Source organism: Malania oleifera, chromosome 8 (assembly GCF_029873635.1).
Source record: "Malania oleifera isolate guangnan ecotype guangnan chromosome 8, ASM2987363v1, whole genome shotgun sequence".
NCBI lineage: Eukaryota > Viridiplantae > Streptophyta > Magnoliopsida > Santalales > Ximeniaceae > Malania > Malania oleifera.
The window spans coordinates 45,114,758-45,134,576 of record NC_080424.1 but is presented as its reverse complement, the minus strand read 5'-3'; the positions used below and the strand labels follow the sequence as shown (position 1 = coordinate 45,134,576).

Below are 19,819 nucleotides of genomic sequence, written 5' to 3'. Positions count from 1 at the left end.
ACACAGGGCCTCGTCGATGAGAAAATATTGAGAGAGGTTTTTGGGGGCAGTCTGAAATTCGTCGACGAGGGAGGAAGTTCGTTGACGAAATTTCTTAAAGACTCGTTTACGAATCTGGGGCTATAAATTGCCAAAACCCGGATTTTTTAGTAGAATTTTGGCGCAAAAGGCCCTTTCTCTCTCTAAAAACGCCTCTCCCTCCTTCTCTCTTCGATCTCGGCCCTGTTTCACGCTAGATCGATGATCTGAAGCCACCACGATGCTCCTAACGAAGTTCTGTACAAGTTTGCCGGAGCAGATCATCGGTGGAAGAGGTTTGAAATTCTTCCCAAATCCAAGGTAAGGTATTTTATTCAGATTATATCTTCCTTGTAGTTATAAGAAATGTTGTAGGTAAGAAAATACTAATGTTTTGTTCTAGGAGATGTTGTTTTCAGGGTGTTAAGCAGAGAACCCTGCGGGTATAGGACTCGAGTACAGTAGGGACTTTTCAGAGATAAGGTAAGAGAAATATACTATGCTAGGAGATTTATTTATTTTATCAGAAATTTTATACATTTATATATATGCATGTGTACCAGTTATATTACAGAATGTGAATTTTTAAAGTATGTGTGGCCGGTGTAGATATTACCTAATATTAAGTTTTGTACAGTTTTCAGTATAGCAAGCTATATGGATATAGTTAGATATTTTACAGATTTCTATATAGACAGAATATGAATACATATACAATTTTACTCAGATGATTACACAGACAGATATTTAACAGTATACAGATAGAGCAGTATATATGGCGTATATAAAAAGTTATATTTTCCTAAATGTCATAACACCCAGAGAGTACAAATAGATTATACAGATAGAAAGCACAGAAAATTATACATATAGAAAGTACAGACAGAATATACAGTTATATCATCAAGATGCTACAGATATTACAAAATTTACAGTACAGAGTTATGGGGTTATGGTTATTTTGGAAACATAATGAAAACAGTATAAAGAGTATAGTATATATATGATATTAGATCTCTGTGAAAAGATTAGAGACAGATACAGTATAGATATAGAATACAGAGCACGATACCGTTGCTATATACAGATAGAGTGCAACCATATATCTCAGATAATGTGTGGGTACCGTCAACCGTGCTCGGAGAGTATGCAGCTCCCCAGTTCGTTGGGTTGAGGGGGCCGATTTGATGAGGTAGCAACCAATCCCGTGCTTAGGAGAGTATGCAGTGTGGCCGGGCTGAGGTAGTGTAGAGTATAGTGACTTACATAAAGTGCCGACTAGGTTAAGTCCCACCTATGGGCCGCACAACCCTGCCATGAGGGGTCAAATCATGACATACAGAGTTCCAGGGATGAAGCACAGTTATGTATATGTATACAGTTTTACAGCTTTTGTTGTATATAGTATGATATTAGCAGTATGAATGATAGAAAATTCAGATGTTACATATGTTTTAAGCTACTATACATATGATATATATGTTTTTATAAATTTACCAGATCATGCAGTTTTACAACTCGGTCGCCAGACACTGGTAATAGCATATTTCCACTTACTAAGCGTCGTCTCACCCCATTACTTTATCATTTTTTAGGTGAGCTAGCTAGGCGAGCAGATCAAGCTCGTGGATAGGGACTTTATTTGATTACCCCGATTGTAGGGTGAGTTTTGACAGAGTTTTGTATTTTTGGGGTAGATGATACTGGAGGGAATTATTTTGTATGGCTATGGTCTGTATGTACTGGATTCTGGTATTGTATAGTATATATGGTTATATGATTTATGTTTCCGGTGCTTAGACATGGATATATATATTTTAAAAAAAAATGATGATGATGTAAATTTTGAGGTCGTTACAAATAGCATGTCCCCAAACAGATATAGGCAATTTGGTTCTCATAATCATAGGTCTAGAAATGAGTTGAAGACTCTTAATAAAAGATTCATCTAAACCATTTTGTGTATAGGTATGAGGAACCGGATGTTCAACATCTATTCCAAGTGACATGCAATAGTTGTCAAAAGTTTGGGATGTAAAATCACCACCATTATCCAAACGAATTGATTTAGTTGGATAATCGGGAAAATGAGTTTGTAATCTAATCAGTTGAGAAAGAAGTTTAGCAAATGCAATATTATAAGTAGAAAGTAGAGAAACATGTGATCATATAGTAAATGCATCAATAAAAACCTTAAAATATCTAAATGGTACAAATGGTGGATGTATTGGTCCGCATATATCACCATGAATTCTTTATAAGAAACTGAGAGATTCAAGACTGACTTTTGAGAGAGACGGTTTGACAATTAATTTCCCTTGAGAGAAAGCAGTACACATGAAATCATTTGATAAAAGAATCTTCTGGTTCTTTAGTGGATGACTATGTGAATTATCAATGATTCTTCGCATCATTACATCTCGACGATGTCCAAGATGATCATGTCAAAGTGTAAATAACTCCGGGTCATTGCACTTATAGTTCAAGACATGCATCATATGATTCAACTACTTTAATCTTTGTATAATACAATCCAAAAGATAAAGTTGACAGTTTTTCTAAAATTTTCCTAGAAATAATAGAAGTAATATAAAGGAATTCTTTACTCATTCATTTGTAGTTTCAATGTGATATTCATTGAGCCTTAAATCTTAATAGATTTCTTCTAGATCTTCTAGAATATAAAGACTCATCAATTTGCTATAAAGTACCATTGAGTAACTTTATATTAGCTTTTCTGGAACTTTCAATTAAATTTGTAGAACCAGATATTGTATTAACATTTGTTAAAGATATATTCAAGTAATGAAAATATTTCCCATCTCTAAGAATTGTGTGTGTTGTAGGATTGTCAACTAAACAAACTTCTTCCAAAGGCATCTTAGGATCGATCAAAGCTTTAAGATAATTCACACTACAACACATATCTTAAAAACCTATTATTATAATTGATCATAGAAACAACAAATACGATAATTTATTTATTAAAATGAAAATATAACATTACTTACTATATATCTTAAAATGTTACATCATTGTTTTCATCTTGATTTACAAGGAAATCAGCAACATCAAGATAAACATAATTGGATGGTCCAGAATTAAGATCTACTGGAACGACATTATTAGCAAAATTTGTTTCAACCTTTTTACTATTGTCCTTTTCTTTTATAGATGATTGGTATAGATCTACCAAGTGTTTGGGCATACTACAAGCATGCAACTAATGACCTTTTCCTCCACACCTGTAACATTCAGTTTCATACTGTTTGAGCCACTGATTTTGATCATTTACTTGCTTCTGGGGACCATCCCTCTTCTAGGGGTTATCCCTCTCCTAGGGGATTGCAGCCTCACGTTAATGACAATGATTGTGACTCCCCAATTTTTCATAGCATTTTTTTTCCATATAAATAACACATATAATCACATAGCGGACACATCAACCTCTGATACCATAATACATAACCCGACCCGAAAGTGGGTACCGGGTACACAATCATATTCATATACACAAACCTAATAGCGGAAATAATTTCATATATATATACATACCACATCGAATACACATACCAGAGTTCTACCATTATATAAACAAGTCTACCACAAAACCTCTAGGGGAATCAAATCTCTCTAACTCAAAATACTCACCCTGTCTACCCAGGGTATCTTCTTCCCTCTATCTCAGAGCTCTATCACAGGGTCTATCTCAGTTTCCTGAAATATTTAAATGATTAGGTGAGACACATCTCAGTAAGATGGAATAAATTATTTACAATGTGTGGCGGTATGAATTTCATCATAACATATACTCATATTAGTGATAGTATCTATGAGAAAATATACCATTTCCACATTTACAATCATATAGATATACAACACAAGCTTTTATAAGTTTTTACTTTTATTTCCAAATCTGTTTATACACAACCCATGTTTACCAGCAAAGTTCTTGAGAATAGGGAAGCTTACCCACCCATACAAGCAGCTTCCTTTTGCCCTAATATCATTTTTATTCTAGCCCGATTAACTCGAGTTCAACTACAACTGATACTTATCAGAACACTCACTTTACTCAGTAAGCACTCAGGCGGTGTGTTTTACTTCGCTTTAATTATTTATATTATTAACTCACGCTATTTCATTTCTCATTTTATTTCTCATTTCCTTTCCATTTTCATTTCCATTATCATATCTAACTTATGAGTGTCCTCATAATCGATACATCTATGTCTGTAACTCATGGTCGCCCTAGGGATATCTCTCTACGTCATACTTCCACTTATGAATAGGGTTGTGCAACCTAAAGGCTGGATCTAACCGCGGTTGGCCAACCCGGTTAGATCAAAATATTATATCATATATCCCGTGTTTATAGTATGACTGGTCGGCCTATAGCTCTGATTCGGATTCAAGGGGCACAACAACTCTACTATACAACTTAGTCTATTGTCATGTCACACGCTCCATGAGTCCGTGTGGTTGCACTGTCTCCACTAGCAACGATATCGTGCTCAATATCATAACCCATCATTAGGGTTTCCATATTCATCCATCAGGGTTATCACTACCACATACCCGCAATCATTATGCGGTATTGACATTTCATTCACATTTCTATATTCATATTTCAGAATTTCACATTTCAATTTTAATTCTCACAATTCAATATTCATATTGCAGAATTTTACATTGCAATATTTCCCATTCTCATATTCTCATATTCATATTTACATACTAGTATTCACATATCATTATTCTCATTGCAGCATTATCATTGCAATGTTCACATTTTTCAGTATACTCATATCACATTCATATTGCAGTATTTATGTTCCAATATTTTCATTTCTATTTTTCACATTTCAAGTCTGCATTGCAGTATTAACATTGAAATATTCACATAATTAGTATTCTCAACTCAATTTTCGCAATTCAGTATTCACAACTCATTTCATCTCATATTACCATATACATATCTCATTTCACATTATTCAATATTTCTTAGAAACACATTTCCATATTCCACATTTCATCATTTCTCAAAAGATATATTTTCAGTACAAATTACTTTCATCATTTTCCACATTTCAACGCCGTATTTCAATACGCATTTCATAATCTCATAATTCTCAGGGTAAATCGTTTAACCCAGTTTTAAACATATCTCAATATAAATTACATGTCACACAAATTTCATTTGATATTTATATCATAATAAATTTTAGGTAAAATATCATAATACCATTTTCACATAATAACTTAATTAGTATTTCTCAAATTGACTGTAATAATTTATTTCCCTTACTTGGCTTACTGAGATTTCACTAAAACACTCAATTTTTACTCCCCTCGACATTCGCTGCCCAAAAACCTGAAATTCACATTTACCCCAAATTATTCAACACAACTCTTAGAATAATTTCCATTTAACATTTTCTAAGTTTCGTATACTCAAAATTAACTTAAAAACTCTAAAATACACAATTTACCTTGATTTTGGGATAGGACCTCAAAACCCCAAATTGAAAATCTGCTCCGCGTAGGTTGCAGAGAATCTTCGCAGGAACCCCGAGATGGTTCCTGATCGTCAATCCAACCTAAAATGAAGTCGGAATCAAGAAGGGAAGGAGAGGGGTTTGTGGGTTTGCATGAGAGGAAAAGAAAGTTTTTGTTTTGATTTTTAGAAAATGCCTCGCGGGATCTCCTTAATACGCCTATTGTAGAGAAAACTATCGCCGATTTTCTTTGACCCTTAGAAAACCATCGCCGGTTTTCTCCTTTTCCAGCCAAAAACCTTCTTTTCTCAATTTCTTTTATTATTTTATTTTCTCGAGTTTCTACAATGATTATTTCGGCCACGATCATGCCCACAACCATGCCTACGGTCTCGTCCTCGACCACAGGATGTATTCTTATTCACTTTAGGGAATGAGATTGAACTAGTTGGACGAGTTTGGTGTTTTTTCATCAAAAACTTGTTTTTTTGTTCAACGACAAGAAGACATGATTTGAGTTCTGAAAATTTAGTAAATTTCCTCTCTCTATATTGCTGTTGTAGGAGTACTTTAGTGGGATGGAAAGTAGTAAAAGTTTTTCTAGCATGTCTTCATCACTAATATTTTCATCACATAATTTTAACTTCGAGCAAATCTGATGTAAAGTTGAGTTATATTTACTGATTGTTTTAAGATCTTGCAATCTCGGGTGCAACCATTCATATTGAACTTTTGGTAAAATCACAGTCTTTTGATCGATAGTCAAATCTATCCTTTAAAATTTTTTTATATGATAAGTGAGTCTTTAACAGTGAGATATTCAATTTTAATTCGTCCTCTAAATGGTGACGGAGGAAGATCATGACTTTTGCGTGATCCTACAGGGATGTGATATTTCTATCTAAAATACTATTTTTCAAGTTCATTACATTTAGATGTATTTCAATATCAAGAATCCATGATAAATAATTGTTACCTTCGATGTTAAGGGAAACAAATTTAATTTTGCTTAAGTTCGACATTTGAATAAATTAACAATAAAAAAGCAATTTAGAAAACAAAATGTAAAAACTAAGATGATAATATAATATTATTTCCGTCCTTCTGAAGTACTTAAATATGCTCCTTCGGAAACATTATTTTATTTTTCTCAATTTGTACTCTTCAGGAGTATGATTCCTATTTACAATATTAAATTGGGTAATAATTTACCACATTTTCCGAAGGTTAAACATACTACCTCATATGGAGGATAAGCGTTTCACCTCTTCAAAAGGTCGATTTGAACATCTCTTTAAGAGGTAAAAAATACACCCTCTTCAAGAGGTAAATATTTACCATCTATTCGAAGATTATATATATAACCTCTTTAAGAGATCTATCTTTTCACGAGCTTAAATATGTAGATGAGAGATTTAAATATATTGTCTCTTCATGAGGACTATCACTTCAGGAGATTGACTCTTTAAACTATTATATTCTTGTGGAGTAAAATTTATCAAAAATAAATAAATTAAATATGATTTTAAAAAAATATCTAAGTTGGTTAGAGTCTCGTATTGATAACTTGATATAAATATGCAAAAAACTAAATAGAAAAATAAATAAACCCGAGATAGAAATTTTACGTGATTCGAATATACCTACTCCACAGGAGTATGTGATAAAAAAACTTAACTATCTCGGGCAAAAGTACAAGATGATTTGGAATCGAACTTGTATAAAATATCACTTCTCTCTTTATCCCTTGTACAATTGTACGAAATATCTCTCTTCTTCTCTTATCCTCACTATATATCTACTTTCATGGAAGCATCAAGTGTGTCACAAATGAGAAGGGGAAGGTGCAATTGAAGTGGGGGAAGATGGAGTGGTGAAAAATAAGGTGACGTACATTTTTCATAACAAAAATAAGGTAGTGAAGATCTAATAGAGAAAAATAAGATTAATGTAACAGATACAAATATTTTGAATTTTACCGAAAAGGGTAAAAACTGGCATGCTACTCTTTAAGATGACAAGCTAATGCCACCCACTGGGAAGATGCAAATAAATAAGCTCTAAGAGTGGTCGTAGTGCCCATTAGGAAATAAAGTCTAGCCAGCTAAAACATACGCAGAAAAACAAAATGTTAGGGGGCTGTGTTTCCATTCTTCCCGAAATCCAAAATCCAGAGAATAAGTTGAGTTCACCCAAAGCTAGAGCTTGCTTTTCAGTTTTCAACGAGCTATGAAGCAAAGCACCGTGTTAGCGAAGGCAATCTTATTTAGCAATTTGTCTGTGAGAGTAAAAACGTACAAAACTAAATAATCTTGTCAACAAAATCACCTTGCTGCGGACGCCTCCCCCTTACATCAATAATGGTGCTCTATTATAAAAAAAAAATATCAATATATTTATACAAACATAAAGAGACGTACAAATGTGCAATGGCATCTGAATGCTGTCCCCAACACCGCCACCCTAATTTCGCCATCCGTTAATATAGCATAATGATAATAATAACAATAGTTGGACAATTTTGCAGGAGATAAATAGAACTAACACCATATTTAAGATTTGCAACTTTAATTTGTCCCAAAGAATGATACTGTGATTTTGGTAAGGGTATATAAGACGTGATCCATGCAACGCAACCGGCTTTTGGGTAATTGCGCAGTATGAGGTTCTAAATAAAAGAGTGCGCAAGGGCAGATCAACAATAGCCACTGTAATTATTCAACTCTCCCCACACTGTTTCCTCTACTTGTTCCCATGATTCTGCCATCCTCAATTCTTTCCACAGACTAAAAATTGCCCCCAGAATATTTTCTTCATGAATGATACAGTAGCACCTACAAAATACAAAACAATATCAAAATAAACATCAGCAGCGTATTAAGTACAACAATGATCACATTGAATTGGGAAATGGAAACAAGAAACAGTAATTTGATAACCATGATGGTAACAATAGTGTAAAAAATATTTGTTCATGTGGACTTTCATTACAATGAGATTTGGGACTGAAACCATTAAGAAGATGATGTATTTTGTGAAGGGCTATTTCTCTAGGAAATTCATACTATTCTAATGAGGATGCTCCTATATTTTTGGTAGAAAAAAGGGGTTTTAAGTTGTAAAGGAGAGTGTCACAGACATGCAAATTTATAAGGCCAAAAGTAACCACCCTTACCTAGATCTGTCTGAAGTGCCAAGGAATAATACTGGTGAGATCACAAGACTACACCAAGCCCTGCCCAGTCGCACTCATTCTCATGCATAGAAACACTCAACACAATGGTCAAGTCCGAGGCTCAAAAAACCTTGGCCCAGCTAAGGTTGTCACTGGGTAACTAAGACTCAAACTTAAGGGAGTTTAACTCACACTCTACCAACATTGAGGATAACTCTCAATATCCATAATACAATCCTCGCATTAGCATATCTATTACTTGCCACCCATTAGCCGGGGCTAAGGAAAGTGATACCATACACAACTCGAGCAAGACAAAGGATTTAAACCCCTCGATAATCCAACCGAGATCTTAGATGACACTGTCCAACCATAAAGCTGATGGCCAAGAAAAGCGAACATTGCAACCTCCAGGACAAGAGTACCATGTGACCTCGTTCTCAAATGGATCATCCATGGGGCTCCGAATTCCACACGGTAGCCCAAGACAGTCCTCAAGGATGTCAAGAGCCTGCCCTAGAGCACTCTTCATAGTGCTCACTTAGTACCCAATAAGATATTGGGGGTAGGTCTCACTTGGTGCTCCCAAAAAAGTAATGTCTTCAAAGAATTCTCTTTCACATACGAGTAACCACTACGGATCTAATGATCATACATCTTAAGCTCGAGAACACTACCATAAGTATTATCTAGATCCATCACAACATCATAGTGACATATTGAAACCATCCCCATGACATCTCCATAGTCAAATCCACATTAACCAAAGTTCTCCAAGTCTGAGTAATGCACCAAAACCATGTGCCATGGTCACAAGACTCTTAAGATCGTGACAAAGAGAAAAATGACGTCAAAGCTATGTAGCAATTGACATTTTTCCATGGTTGATCATCATAGTACAAGAGTTCCTGTACCAAACATCTTTTACAGGTGGTTCAATAACAAACATGTCATTGTCCCTCTTACATAGTGATGGAGGACCACTATCATCATTTAAGCCACCTATTCGGCTTATGTATTTTAGGCATAAATTTCCATCTGTTACCCATCAATTCCCTGGTACCCAGCAGCAGTTTGGCATGAGCAACTAATATTCACTTCCATTGCTGCCAACATTGTTTCAAACTAGAGAAGTCCTACAACTTATACAAAGCATTCATGGAGAATCATAAAACCAGATTAATGCAGATCACCTGCAAGTTGCCAGTAATTAGTCACTACCTTCCTTTTCAAGCATCACATTGCCGAAATATTTTTGCAATATTCCACTACCATTAAAAATAGAATATCTATAAGTTTTCATCACCATACGACCATGCATGTTGCCCACGTGACAGCCAAAGAATTCCTGGCCTCCATTTAGAATTCACCATTTTCCAGTGTTTTCTTGACACAACGTCCCTACCAGCAGCCTTGCTGTCCCCTGATCTACCTTCAGTTAGACGATCATCATTGAATGACCATCCCTGGCAGCTCAGATGCTCCACGGCTGTTAATGGCATTATTGCCCTTTGATGCACATGAGATGTTATAAATAGAATGAGATCTAACTATCCAATTATTAACTAGAAATTTTCCAACAAGGTACCAAAGCAAAGACCCGAGAACTAAAACCTATAGAGCTGTGGCTACTGCCAAGCCAAATTCTTAGCCCTATGCATCAACATCACCGTAGGAGCGCTGTTAATACTTGGGCTTGTGGGAAACATTGACAGCCTCGGTGGAAAACCTCCTGGCCTCATTTTCAGTTTGGTTTTGACAAAATCCTTTCTTTCTTTTCTTTACTTTTCTTTCGAAGACTAAATATACCACACATACATATATCCATATACACACACATATATATTATACTTAGATCACACACACACACACATAAATAAGTACACAAATTGAAAAACCGACACCACTCTCACTCTTAGATGTCACTGATTTGCCCACTCCTGAAAGGTCATCTCTAGCAACTGCTTTGCATCCTCACACACCGGTCACAGATGAGCAGCAACAACCCCATGTGCCGGCGCATGAGGCTTCATTGGGTCTTGGTTCTTCCCCAACCTTGTTTGTTATGGTTCAATTCCTTCCATAATCCATGCTATGCCCAATCACATCGAACTGTGAATGTAATTGGAGCATATTTAGCCTCATCCACATGAAAACAAGGAATAGACTGAAGTAGGTAAGGTTACAAAAACTTGCTTTCAAGCATTATAACATAAGGCTCCAAGTGAACGGCGTCACCGCCATAAAAAAATTAAAACCTTAAGCTAGAGGACATAGTTATCCAAAAAAAAAGACCACTTGTTATACACACAAACAATGAGGAAAAGCCAAGATATAGAAGATAGTTTTAACCCCATCAACTTTGACCCCTTCTTTGAAGAAGATGATCCTCTGAGTTCATCATTGAAGGAGAGAGAAAACACTATTACTCAACAGTCAAGACAATTCAAATTGATTAGATGAAGTCGAGGGTACTACATAAGCGTGACCAACCACCAATAAATGAGCAAGATTCAAGTCTAGAACATACACATCGTGATGATAATCAAGATTTGAGAGCATAGAGTGATAAGGATGATGCTCATGGTGGTGGTAATAGTGCTAGGGTTGATGGCAGTGATGGGGGTGAAGGTGCAATGTATGATTACAGGCAAGGGCATACCAGACGCTATGGGAATGACATAGGGACATAATTTGTAGGCAACATGAATAACATTGGCCATTATGGATTATAAGATGTGCTTGAAAAGTATGATTTGGGTATTCCTCCAAAGTACCCATCTTCACAACCCAAGAGGAGTGCCACTATTGGCGGCCTTGGAAGTCATGGAGCACAACTTACAAAAAGTCACTAGCCACAGAGATTATGACTCAATTCAAATAGTGTGGTTCATAGTTTGGGAGACTTCGGATTTACATGATTCATCATAGTTATATGGATATCCACCTCCAACACATAACAAGTATCAAGATCCACATAATGCATATCCTCATGGACTTTATCCTAGTGGATCTAGACTCTGGTGAGTTTTCTAAGTAGGACTTAGCATTCGATTAGTACAGTTGATTCAGTTAATTAGCTGAATTAATTGAAAAAATTCAGTTAATGGAAATGGTATACTAAATGGAACTTTGGTTAATATGGTTTAATTAACCGATTGAATTTTCAATCAACTAATTAACGGCCGAATTTTAATTTGTTTAAATTGGTTAACTGAAATAAATCACTACCAAAACTTATGTTACAATATTCTATAACTCAATACCTAGAGCCAAGTGGTTTTCGTCATCAAGTTCTCACTAACATAGAAAACACTCATATTACACACACAAACACACACACACACACAGACCTCGAAAATACTATTATATATATAGTTTAGTTAATCCAATTAACCATATACCCACTTGAGTTATACTCGAAAAACTAAATTACATTCCGAACCAACTATATTGAAAAGCTTAATCGAACTGAGCTAACCCCAACCCTAACCTATGGGTATGGATATGATCCTAGCGTTGGGAAAACATGCCCTAGATATATCCACACACAATAAATCAAAATAGAAACAAAAGAAAACAAGAACACGACGACTTACGTGGTTCAACAGTATACCTACATAAACGAAGGCTAAGTACAATTTCTACTATCACATCAATGTAAACTATCTTAGGGTTTCAACACTAGGCTAAAAGCATGTATATATAGCCCCCAAGTGAAAACCCCAAAATTCCCTCAAATAAAAATATAATGACACTATACCTTGGCTAAAAAATATGGTACTATACCACGAGTTACATGCTCCAACTAGATAAACCGTTCTGAATATAAGCCATAACTTAACACCAAGTCAATGAGGAGATTATGCAGCTCCTTTATCCATTGATGGAATTTCACGAGCAATGGAGAAACGATGTGAACATGAGTTTATTTAGTTATCCATTTACATGAGGGGAGGGACATATTCTCAGTCTCAAATTGAAGGTGACACTAGAGATAGGGACTATGAAGAGGCTCCACATCATTCTATAAGGTGGTGACTTGCATTGTAATATTGGAAGGAATTTCATGTAAACGAATATTGACTCATTTTTTTTGTCCTTAATCAATTGGTTGTCAATTTCAATTAAATTTCTAAATTTTCTATTCATTAAAGTGCTGAAAATATTTTTTAAAAAATGAGCTTTTCTATAAAAAATGCACTAAAATTAACAAAAAAATCATGTTTCCTATTAAATAGTGTTTGTAGGTTGAATAAAAGCATCCAAAATTCATTAAATCAAGTAGTAGAAGATTCCACGCTCAATTCTCAAATTTGGGCATGGTTGTCATGGGTGAAAAAAAATCACAGTGACCACTTCCGACTATGTATGTCTGCTTCTCCCATGTCTGCAACATCCATGATTGTTACGTGATGTTACTTGGGATCACAATTCAAAACCATGCAATGTACCCTTTTATCTTTTGTTTCTGATTAAAACAAATTCATTACCATGGTTTTAAAAACCGGATATGTGACCAACCCGATGAAGTCACCAGGTCGGTTAGACCGATCGGATAGGTGGGTCAAATCGACTTCAGCATGGCATTATAATATATTTTATTTATTTATATGTATTTATAGATCTATAATAGAAAATAATATCATATCAATCCCATATAATATATATAATTAATTATAGTCACCTTTTCGCTAATTAAATCAAAATAATTTGTAAAAGCTATTTAAATAAAATTTGTCTAGCTTTTCTTTTCTTTTCTTTTTTAAATATAATATTAAAACTTATTTTTATATTAATATAATTAAATATGATCTATTAATATAATGTATTTATTATTTATATGTATGTCTGATTACCTAGTTAGGTTATTTAATCCATTACAAGACAATAAGCTCCAGCCAGCATGGTGGCATGGTTGCCAGCATTGGGTGGAAGTCTTAGGTTCAAGCCAGCAATCCCTCTTCCCTTATGTGTATTTTTTTTTTTGGCTTTTAAGTAAAGAGCTGGGTTGACCTTCCTTTGACCCCGGTTCGGATTGGTCATGCCGGTTCAAACCAGGTTGGTTGGTTCAATACCAGTTCACTCCATTTCCAGTTTTGAGTTGTTGACTGGATCGGCTTGGTGACTAGTTCCAGTTGAACCAAGTCGAACCAGCCGGTCCGAATATCATAACCATGATGAACAAATAAACCTATCTAATTAGAGACCAAAGTAGACCATAAACAGTGACCGAAACAAAAGGATGACATGGGTAAACATGTATATTCAATCAATTTATATTGGATCGAATAACTTTAAGACCCTAAGCCAAACTTGACCTATTTCTTTAGGTTAGCAAAATCTGTTAATTTATTGTCTAACTCAAGTAGCAATTGTGATTCATGTCAAGGATTGAACCTCTATTCGATTTTTAACCCATCAAATTAAGCATTGTAGTTACTCACTTCAAAATACAACTCAGATTGGCAACGACATGCATAGCATACATGCATACTCGAACTGAAGAGCTTAATAGCTTTTTAGTTAAGCAAACACATACAGGCCATTATTACATTTCTCAAGTTGAAATTGGTGGTAGTGCAGTCTCAACAAACCCAATTCAAGAGTAATGTACTCGAGACATATGCGTATTCCATATTAATATGTTATTGTTAGAATACCACTTTATCTAAAAGCTTAAGCTATCAGGTTGTGGGCCAACAATTTATATCAAACCTTAAATGTCCCCTGCATGTACAAGTGGAAAGATAAACAAACGATAAACAACACCTGTTATAGGGAATAAGATAATTCTTAACAAACAAATAATAAACATGGGTAATAAGACTATAATTTAGGACCTCCTGGCAACCTGGCTCTAATACCATGTTAGAATACCACTTTACCAAAAAGTTTAAACTATTTGGTTGTGGGGCCAACAATGTATATGAAGCATGGTTTTAAATAAAGGCCGCAACCATTACGTAACGCCATTACGTAAAGGTTTTTTGGGTTACCAATACCGTTACACACCGCGAAATCGGTGGGAAGAAAAATCACGGCCGTAGCGGCCGTTACGAACCGCGACCGTTACGTAAAGGCCGCTACGGCCGTTACATAACCGCTACAGGACTGTTACACCAAAAAAATATTTTATTTTTTACTTTTTCTCTCTTTCATATATCATTCTCAATATACCAAGTGGCAAGAGGGGGAAAAGATTATAATGAGGATGACAATGATACAAAATTTACTTTTTCTTTAAATACTCACAATAGATGCATTAATTAACAATTTCAAAATACTAACTTGTTAGGAATTTTTTTTTAATAATATTAGTAATGTGATATTCATGTTCTTTATTTTTCAACTTCAACCTTCTTTCTTTTCTAGCTATTTTATATTTATATTATTCGTATGTCTTATGTGTCTAATAGACTAATGGAGTGTATAATGTATTTTATTTTATTAATTCATTTAGCACACATAAGAATTTATCATAGATAAGAACAATGAGAAGTATAAATACGCACACACACGTAATTTTCTATCAATGATGGTTTAAAACAAATGTAAACTTGTTGCCCTTACCAAATAACTTAGTTACTCAAACTAAAGGGTCCAAAATACACTAAAACCCTTTCTAAGAATGGCCAAAAGCTTAAAACATGCAAGTACGCTAATATGCACAAGGTTGTGTGTGCTTCAAAAAAATTCACGGCCGTTACACCCGCTTCCCGTTACACCTGTTACCGTTACGTTATGCTACCCGCTACCGCGATTTAAAACCATGATATGAAGTCTTAATAGTTTGGTGTGTCCATCTGAAATCCAGATGATCTTCAAAATCTTATTTGAAAAATAATAAATGAGAACTTTCTGAAGAAATTGAAAATCATTCTAGTTTCTTCCCCAAGATATCAAAGCAAAACCATAAAATGTTTGGCGCTGTTGATTGTCCATGAGAAAAAAAGGAAACATTATAAACTACAGAAGATTTGTAAAATAGAAATAACATGATATTTCAATAATCTAAAATGAGAAATTCTTTATAACAATGTTGTGCATGAACAGACAGGTATAAGCCTAAGTCAAGACCAAATATTCATCAACTTACATTGCATGATATGAGAGTCGCCCAGACTTATTGTCACCCTCCATGGATGTATGCTGTGATATTGTTCTCACAAGAGGAAGTTTATAACTTTCTAGAAGCTGCCTAAGGAGATGGATATCTCCTCTAAAGACATCTAGATGTATTGGAATCAAGTCAAAGAGAGGGTCCCCTGCAGAAATAACAGTCAAATTCAGTACCAGAGTCACTTATATGACTTATGTTTGTGCACTATGTCTGCATTTCTTTTCTTTTCCTTTCATCATTCTTCAATTGAATTACATCAAGTCCTGGCTGGATCCACAGTGGATAAAATTTGCCCTTAAAAAACAAGTAACTTTAAAAAGACTTCTCAAACAGACTAATTATATTGTTCTTCTGAAAATTGAGACGAATCAACCAGTTTCCTCAATTAGAATATTGGCACAAGGCATTCTCCAAAGCAGAGAGATGAAAAATATGTGATGGTTTTAGAGACATGGACTGTAAAACATATTCTAGGTTACAGTGCAAATATATAACCCAGCATATAAATAATGCCAGAAGTCAACACAATGTAAAAATTTGTACCTTGGCCATGTCATAAGCATACAATATGAATCTCTTCTGCATAATAGCATGACCTTAAAATTCATTCGTATAATCATATGATTGCATGTTGGCTAGAAGAGTACAGAAGTGGCCCTAAACATGCAAGTGTATGCCATCAGCATCTAATTTAACAAGAGCATTCTTCTATATAAGTCAATCAGCATGATCATTAATTAATCATATTAATTGTATCTACCTGAATGCAGTGGATTATTGAACCAGAATTTCATACGGTTATAATATGTACGATACTGCTGCAGCATCTAGCCAAAAAAAAAAAAATCTGGGAATAAACTGGCTGCTACTTGGTAAACCAAGAACTCTGCAGCATCTTGGATAAAAAACATTCTGGGATAAAATATGCGCTACTTGGGAAACCAAAAACAGAGCCAGCAGAGTTAGGTTCTTGCTGAACCTAATATTCATAATCCATATATTCCCTTAATTATTATAGATTTACTTAACTGTTGTGCTACGTTTATGTTAGGACCGGAGGAGCCCATGGGTGGGCTTGATACACACGGGTGAACACCAACTTGACCCAAAAGCTTAAGCCTATTGGGTCTTGGGCCCAACCATGTATATAAGTACCCATTATCCATTCAAATTTTCCAATGTGGGGCAAACTCACAAGTGGAATTCTAAACGATCTCCCCCTCACTTGTGAGTTCCAACTGCTCCCCCTTGAAAGGAAACCGTCTCCCTCATGGGAGTAAGCCCAATTCCCCAACAGTTGCTCAAGTGGGCCTTACCACTGATACTTTACATACCTCTGATTGCATTCCACGTGCCTCCGAACCAATCTTACCTCCCATGTTTTGACCCTATTCGGATCCATCCCAGGCCTAGATGATCCTTATTGGTCTCGGTCACATACTTGGTCCTCTAATTGTTAGCACGTTAGAAGAATTAACCTCACGTCTCGACTTTTTACGATGTCACTCACCCAAAGTTACGAACCGTCAGCTCTGATACCACTTGTTAGAACCGAAGGAGTCCATGGGTGGGCTTGATACACATGAGTGAACACCAACTTGACCCAAAAGCTTAAGCCTATTAGGCCTTAGGTCCAACCATGTATATAAATATCCATCATCCACTCAAATTTTCCAATGTGGGACAAACTCACAAGTGAAATTCTCAACAGTTTAAACACTTATTATCAGTGACAAAATTATGTATTGATGCCATTTTGGCTTAGTCAGTTATATGGCTGACTCTAGACCATAGCAACCATTCTGTTAAGGTCAAATAATTGTAACACTATGCTTTTGTTTAATACATGGCTAAGTCTCACGTGCCGACAAAATTGGTAGTCTTGGAAAATTGAATTGCATGGGCATTCATTACTTCTTGTTACTACATATATAGAATTATTTATCAGCCTATTGATCTTCATTTCAAGACTTGAAATTCCTGTTTACACATATATATGATTATTGGGCGTCAAGATTGCCCCTTTCCAGATTGTAGAATTATAAATCAAATCTTTGACCTCTTTTAACTCTTCCAATGTCACTTTGATTTCATTGGTTAACAATTATGAAGATTCAAAATTGTGTGCTTCTACCAGCATGAGTATTTGAAGAAAATTTTGATTGTACACAAGATTTTTTAAACAATTGAAGATTATGTTAAAAATGATTTCTTGTAAATTCAAATTAATTAAAATTGTGATCTCTAGAAAATTCAAATTAATTGAGATATTTTCTAAAAGACAAGATCGCGTCTTGATTATGCTTATAAATGAAATATCATACTTAACTTGTTTACTTAACTAAAGATTTGCTAATATTGCAAGAAACCATATTATTAGGAGATCAACTTAGACAAAGAAAAAGAAGCCCTTGGGAATTTATTGCTCTCTCTTAATGATCAGACAAAGAGAAGCTTTATAAAAGGAGACCCAAGGGGTAGCCGTGAGACACCCCAAGCTATTGAAGTAGAAATGAGCTTTGCCCATTCTCCTCCCTGTTCAAGTCTACATTCTAGACTCTAGAGATCTTTCTATTGTATTGGACTATGAATCCTTGTGTTTGTATTGTATTTGAAAATACTTTTGGACAAGTGAGTTTGTTCTCAAGTGAGAATGTGTGAGGTGGAATAGTCCTTGCATTAAGCAAGGTGAGGAATCTTGTGTGAGGTTGATACCTTGGTGGTTCACCTAGAACCAAGCTGTTGAATTGGCTTAATCTTTGTTGTGAAGAGGATTGGTATAGGCATGGTCCTCAATTTCCATAAAATTGTCGAAATTTCTAATTTCCCTCACCCTTGAAATCGAAATGGCAGTCAATTTCCATCTTGCATAATTTTTGTTGAAATTTCAATGAATCATTCGAAATTTATCAGAATCTCAAAATTTTAGCAAAACTTGTTGAAATTTTAACTATACAATGAAATTTCCTTGGAATTCAAATGAGAGACAGAGTAAATTGAAATTTCTCTCTTGATTTATTTTATTTATTTTCATCGAAACAAAAGATTATTACAAGTGCTTTTGATATTATAATTAAAAAATAACTTACAACAACATTTTATTTAACCATTCATGTCTAAATTATCATTATTTGTATAATAAATAATATTTAAATGAATTTATGAATTTAATTTGTATTAGCTAAATATGTTTAATGTACATTATCTTACAATTATGTTTGATACACATACTAAAAATTCCATGCTTTACTACTGATTTTTTGTTATTTTTTCAAATCGAAATCGAAATTGACATGGAAATCGAAATTTCTGTACTTTTGGAGCTTCGAAATTTGAGTTGAAATCGAAATTTAAGACCTTGGCTATAGGAAAACCATTGGGGAATGGACATACCACTATAAAAGCATTTTTCCCTTTCTCCCTTAATATTTATCTTTAATTTGCTTTATATTTGGTTTATTGAAATTGTTTAAGTATTTTATATTGTAACCTGAAATTTGTGTATCAACCCAATTCACCACTGACCCCACCCCCTCCTCAAATTGCTCTCCAGGACACAGTTCTGATTGGATAAATGATTTTCATGTCTGCAAACAGAAGAACCCCATTATTATTATATTTCAACAGCAAATGTGCTGAAAAAGCAGTACGTACATTAAGCATGGATTTTTACAGGCTCGTGTCCCCCAAAACACCTTGAAATAATGATCAAAATATATAACTAGGGTGCTAATATTTAACAGTCAACAGGTCACTTTCTGTAGAAATTGATGGTAAGATAGATATAAAGTAACCAAGACACCTTAGAAGGGCTTGTAAAGTTCTGTCAGGAAGAAAAACTAGGTTATTGTGGAGAGAAATCTAACAGAACAAAAGCTGATTCAGGCAGAAGTAATCTCCTTCTCACTAGAAATTTGAAAAATGTTTTCTAATACATCTGTCCCTACTATTAGCAAATTTGCCTACTTAATGGAGTCTATGGATTCAAATTGTTGTTTTAGAGCG

General features: G+C 34.8%; 1 protein-coding gene across 2 annotated transcripts in view; it reads right to left on the bottom strand.

Annotated features, from left to right (window-relative positions):
* Positions 1-7,865: 7,865 nt before the first annotated feature.
* The window catches only part of LOC131162452 (lysine-specific demethylase JMJ21), a 59,384-nt gene continuing 47,430 nt past the window's right edge, over positions 7,866-19,819 (bottom strand). For both annotated transcript variants that reach the window (XM_058118934.1, XM_058118935.1), the window contains 2 exons: positions 15,791-15,959; positions 7,866-8,350 (listed from right to left, as the gene is read on the bottom strand). In XM_058118934.1, coding sequence (XP_057974917.1) covers positions 8,212-8,350; positions 15,791-15,959 — 308 coding nt within the window. In that variant the 3' untranslated portion in view covers positions 7,866-8,211. The remainder of the gene's footprint in view (positions 8,351-15,790; positions 15,960-19,819) is intronic.